The 6,000-nt window shown below is 44.3% G+C and overlaps 1 protein-coding gene across 1 annotated transcript in view; it reads right to left on the bottom strand.

The window, feature by feature from the left end:
* Positions 1-3,551: 3,551 nt before the first annotated feature.
* The window catches only part of LOC139666840 (transient receptor potential cation channel subfamily M member 3-like), a gene marked incomplete at both ends in the record, with an annotated part of 32,362 nt that continues 29,913 nt past the window's right edge, over positions 3,552-6,000 (bottom strand). The window contains 2 exons of the mRNA XM_071546176.1: positions 3,552-3,675; positions 4,441-4,615. Coding sequence (XP_071402277.1) covers positions 3,552-3,675; positions 4,441-4,615 — 299 coding nt within the window. The remainder of the gene's footprint in view (positions 3,676-4,440; positions 4,616-6,000) is intronic.

Genomic DNA, 6,000 nt, shown 5'->3' with positions numbered 1-6,000 from the left:
AATGAAAACATAAAGCAGATAATTGGGCTACTGTTTGTAACGGCAACTGGCACTTTTTATTTTTAGAATTTGCTCCCTAACTAACTTCACAGCAATATATGAGTGATAAAATCCACCATGTAGCGTCTTTAAACGGGGACGTTGAAGCAGCAGTAGCTATGAGGCTTGAGTACAGCTGACTGGTAAAGCAAAGACACAAACAGAACATGACAAGGACAGGAAAAGAGCAGGGCTGCTATATGCCAGGTGGGATTTATGCATGCAGGAATTATGCAGCACACAGACAGGTATGCTTACATACATGCACACACACACACACACAAACATTTATATTTACATAGCATGTACACACCGAGAGACCCAGAGAGACTGAGAGACAGAAACGAAGGACACGCACACATGTACACACACACATACAGTATATATGTATACATTTCAGTGTGTGCATTAAGCATTGCAAATTTATCGCTCCTTGATATAAAGCATAAACAGCCCACAGTCTGATAAACAAAACAGAGGCAACAGGGAAATAACTGAAGCGCAAAAAGTCTACATGAATAAACCAGCATGCTGAAAATAAGGTAAAAGCAAGACGAGGCCTTTCCTTACTCTTCCTCCTCCTCTCACTTGCTCTCTTAAACAGAAACACGCGCTCTCTCTCTCTCTCTCTCACACATTATGCTGGGCAGCCACCTTTAGTCTCTCTCTTCTCCTCCTACTCTTATTTTTTTTGGCTTTCTTGTTGCAGAGCCAGCGAAATGAAAGCAGGAATGCCCATACACAGACACGCTGGCATACACACAGACAGACACACACCCTCTCTCTTTTCTCTCTCGTTCACCCTCACATTTCCCTTGCTCTTTTGCAGTCCCCCCCCACCCAGTCACACACACACACACACACACACACACACACACACACACACACACACTCCAATCCCTGGGTTTCCGAGCGCGATCGAGAAGGAACCCCTGTGATGTCTGTCAGCTTGATGAATAGGAGGCTGCTTGTTGGCTGGTGAAACTGCCTCTGTGAGAGAGATAGAAAGGTCTCAGGCAGCAGAGAGTGGGATTATACAGGGAAACTCTCTCTCTCTCCCTCTCTATCTATGTCTCTCTCTCTCTCCCTCTCTATCTGTGTCTCTCATAATCAACTTTGGCTTCCCGAGACTCTCTGCATGGTGCATGGGCACTAATGACTGCAATGCGTGTACGTTGAGAAAAGCCTTTCCTTATATGGAAGCCGTATAGGGAAGAGGATTGCTTCCAATGAATACATTATCAACAGAGTGTCGCAGCGTGTACGCTAAATGTTTTATTACATCGTTAGACTATAAGCCATTAGATTGACTATGTTTTTCTACAGTATAAAGTACAGTGTGTACAGATATGAACAGCCTACCCCATTGTTAGCCTAATCTGTGCCTTAACTCTACTAACTGTGATCATACAGATGTAGCCAACATACATCTGTATGATTTCTACACACTAGCTACACTGCAGCTGCTACTACACTACTGCTACATGCAGGGTGGTGTAGTGATTAGGGAGGCCACGCTTGAACCGGAAGGCCCAGGTTAAATTCCCTGTTACAGCCAGCATTTGCCCTGAGTGTCTCTAAGGAAGACACTCAATACCTTCCCACTCCAGAGGGACTGTTCTGTGACCGACCCTGCACTTTGACCTCCGCTGTGGATGGACAGGCAAGCTAAAATGCAATCAATGGAGTATTATAAAACAAATTAATGGTTTGGAAAATCCTGCAGTGCAAAAGCAAGAGAGAAGCAGGGTTGGGGGGCTCCTATAATGGTGGCCAGCGTACACACCCTCGCTTTGTTGCCACTCAGGTTTAATATCGCAGTTTTGTAAGTTCAGAGAGAGGCTGCATCTCCTGTGCATCAGATTATCTGGGCTCTACAGCTGTTCCTGCTGAATGACTCACACCCCATTGTTCTGGTCTGGTGTGTTGTGCTCAGAAGAGGCATCAATGTGAGCATCAGTCAACCACCACTGGAACCCCACTGAGAACGCAATCAATCCACTTACACACTCCACAACCATGACCAACGCTGTGCTGGCTGCAAAACACTCCACTAAACCATGGTCTGTGTATGCATGTGTCTGTGTGTGTGTGGTTTGCGTGTGCACATGCTCTTGTTTTTTTTATGTGTGTGAGTCAGTGTATTACATAATTATGATAATGACTCAAACACATAATAAAATGCTTGATCTATTTTTACTACAAAGGAAGACTATCACATGATAAAATACCAGCTCAGGTCATCTTTAACATCTCATCCATTAGGTTCTGAAATGCAAACTAGATTCTAGCTCAGTACTTCTACTCTAAAAAGACAAGATAAAAAAAGGCCCGTGTGCATGTATGCTGCTACAAATTTATTAGCAAAATGCCACTGGCGGTACAATTGCCAACAGTCAGTGATCTGGTGAATATTCCCCTACCTTATAAAATATATTACATGTTATGTTCAAACGGAGTTGAGGCGAGAGCAACCAAGTGGTAAATAAGTTAATATTGCCGCAGAGCTAAGAGCTACAAGCTGTTTGTTTGGTGCATGCTGCCTAATAGAGGATATGTTATTCATCACATTAGAAACAGACGGTGGCTGGAGCTGCACTTAGAGGTACCTCAAAGTTGGTGGTGTTTGTGTGTGTATGCATGTGTTATGTGTACTGCTGTGTTTTAAACCTTCAATCACAATATGTCTGCCATACCATAATAACTGTCAAATGTACCATGACATGAAATGTAACACATGCACACATACACGCGCGTGGGCAGGTATGAATGAACACACACACACACACACACACACACACACACACACACACACACACACACACACACACACACACACACACACACACACACACACACACACAGCATGTAACAGCATTCATGAGAGGTCTGTTTCACATGACTGACAGCGCTCTGAAGGGACCCGGACTCCACCCCAGGGGAGAGGCATGTGTGTGACAGCCACTGCTGTGTCTTGCATTAAACACCGCCAATGGGGTATAGAGTCTCAAGGTGGAGGCCATTTGGTCCCGAATGTCATCTGAATACATTTACATCCACTTAATATAACATGTCATACATAAAACATGGAGTACTAATTGCATCGATAAAAGTTTCATAATGGGCAAGCTGAATTTGACAAATCCATTCTTGTCCCTCCTTTATAAGCTCTTGCATGGTATATATATATATTTTTTATTTCGACTGCTATATACAGTACAGGCATCAAGCCTTGAGTGAATGGTGAAGGTGGTGGTATTAGAAACGTATTAGAGGTGTGTTAGCGGTGTGATTGTGTGTGTGTCTGTGTGTGTCTCTCTATGTGAGTGTGTTTCGTGACCTGAGTACATGTTTGCTTCCCTGCATGTGCGAGCGTACTGGCGTGCATGTGTGCCAAGTGTGTGTGTGTGTGTGTGCACATGTGCTTGCATGCGAACATGTGTATTTGTATGTGCGTGTGTGTGCGTGCAAGCATGTGTGTGTGTGTGTGTGACAGTGACAGTGACACTCACCAGCTCCTTCTTCTTCATGCACTCCATGAGAATGATAAAGAGGTGCTGGGCCTGTGTGCGGCTGTAGGTGAAAGTCTTCTGGATGGTCACCAGCAACTGGTCTCTTAGAGACTCGTTAATTATCCTGCAGAGACAGAGTGGTGTGGACAGAGAGGAAGGGAGACGATAGAGGGAAGAAACAGTGAGCCAGAGAGGGACAGGAGGGAACAGGAGAGGGATTGCAGCCAAATTAGATTTGTATGTCAGTAAGTGAAACCAAGGTTGACTGGCGCTCTCAGCACAACTATCAATCACTCTGAGTCCTTGGTAAGATGATATTCTGCAAGTTTACCTTCATCTGTGCCTCACTATTAAGCTGTAAAAACAGTTTTGAATGATTCACATCTGTATCATGAGGAAAATAACAACATTTACCTGTGTAATTGAAGTAGTGGAGCACTATAATCAAAACATTTTAGAAAATTGATGTTTTTTTGCCAGGTTCGGTGTTGCTTTAAGTGGGGGAATACATTTTTCTAATAACATCTCCTTCTTCTCAAAAACGCATAACTGCCGAATTACGTGCCGCAAAATGAGTATACTGTATATTGAAATAAATTATGAAAACTCTTGCTCATTTAACTTTTACACAAAACCCATTTTACATCAGGAAAAGTTTGATCAAAAGGCACTTTTATGTTTCAGTAATTAATAATTCTAACTAATTTATTCACCAGTATTATGGAACAAAGCCTTAATTTCTGAATGCAAATGCCAATGAATCTATGGAAAACAGCAAAACAAAATACAACAATCTCTCACAGTGTGCCTGGTTTTCTATGTTGGATCACATACTGTATGTATTCATAAATGTTCGGCGAGTTTACAGCATAACACCGAGAGTGCGTACCCTCCCTCCTCTGAGTACTTGTGTCCGAAGGCCAAGATGTCTGAGGCTCTGCCGCTGCCGTCACACACCACCACAGGGACCGGAGGCGTGTCCCTGAGGTACTCCAGCACTATGGAGATCACATTAGGACCCCCCTCTACGATCAGAGCCACCACCGGCACACCCTGACCAATACCTGCAGACAGTGAGAGAGCGGGAGAGAGACACAGGAGGAGGAGGAGGACATGGGGAAGTCAAGAATAGGGAAAGAAAAAGTGACAAGTAAATCAAAAGCCCTCATTACATCAGCAATACTTGATCCAGACAAAGATAAACCCAATCCTGATTTTCTGGCAAAGAGGTGTGAATGACAGTGTGACACCTGAAATGTCGCCTGACTCTTCTGTCAAGACACCGTACATTTCCTAATTATGCTGGAGCAGTTTTAAAAAAAGCACATGTACCAAAAATAACCAGCCCACTTTGTGCTTTGTGCTTTGTTCCTGTGGCATGAGCCTGTCTGTGTGTGTGTATGTGTGTGTGTGTGTGTGTGTGTGTGTGTGTGTGTGTGTGTGTGTGTGTGTGAGAGAGAGCGTGTGTTTCAGCCACAGAGTGATAAATCCCCCGCTGTTCCATACAAAAATGGCTCCTTGCCTGCTAATCACAGGCTATTTGGAGTAATTACGCATAATTAGCAGGTGGGTTTTTCTGCACTCAGTTAGACTTCATACAAGGGGAGGCAGATCAGCACTTTACTGCCAAACTCTCACAGGAGTTTCTTCACCACTCCTTTATTTCGACTCTGCCCTTTGCTGTCCTTCTCTCTCTTGCTTCTGGTTTTCCCTCCATAGTCTATTTCTCATTATACCACTCAATATTCACTTTAAGACACTGTAAACCCTGTAAACCCCCGTCCCACTCTCTCTAACACCGTGGACATCATGTTCTTTCCCTCTTGCTCTCAATTGTCCTTCCTCCATTCCCCAAATCCTCAACTCTTAATCCTGCCCATTCATTCTCTCTCTCTCTCTCTCTCTCTCTCTCTCTCTCTCTTTCCATTTCTCCCCCCTCTTTCTTTGTCTTCCTTCCCGCAGTCTCTCCTCTCATCCTCTCCCTCTCATTCTCTTTCATGCAGTTGTGTTTTCTGCCGGGTGTTTTGACTCTTCTAATTCAAAAGCTGTGTAACTGCCGGATCCTCCCCGCCCCGCACCCTCATCTCGGTCTGCATAATTCACCGAGGGGAAAACGTGGATTCTCTCGCATACACGCAGGCAGGCGAGCACATCCAAACGCATGCTTACACACACGCACGCACACAACTACACGCACACACGCACTTAGAAACCCACCACCATTACGCTTTGCCTCACACAGCCTCGCAACAGGGACAGTTACATAAGGAGAATATTTTAGGGGCCTCGCCTACTTCAAAGAGGTAAAACGTCACCGTGCCACAACGCATCACATGACCATATATCAGCAGAGCAGAATACGAGAGAGAGGGAGACTAATGACTTGCGTTTTGTATCTGATTCTTCCTTATTTTCTGATTGGCTGTCTGTTTGTTCCAAATGTAAAAAA

This window comes from Centroberyx affinis, unplaced genomic scaffold (genome assembly GCF_046629955.1).
Source record: "Centroberyx affinis isolate AG114_WGS23_722 - 3 ecotype Tasmania unplaced genomic scaffold, CSIRO-AGI_Caff_v1 ptg005159l_1, whole genome shotgun sequence".
In the NCBI taxonomy this organism is placed as follows: Eukaryota; Metazoa; Chordata; class Actinopteri; order Beryciformes; family Berycidae; genus Centroberyx; species Centroberyx affinis.
This window is presented reverse-complemented; position numbering and strand designations above follow the sequence as displayed.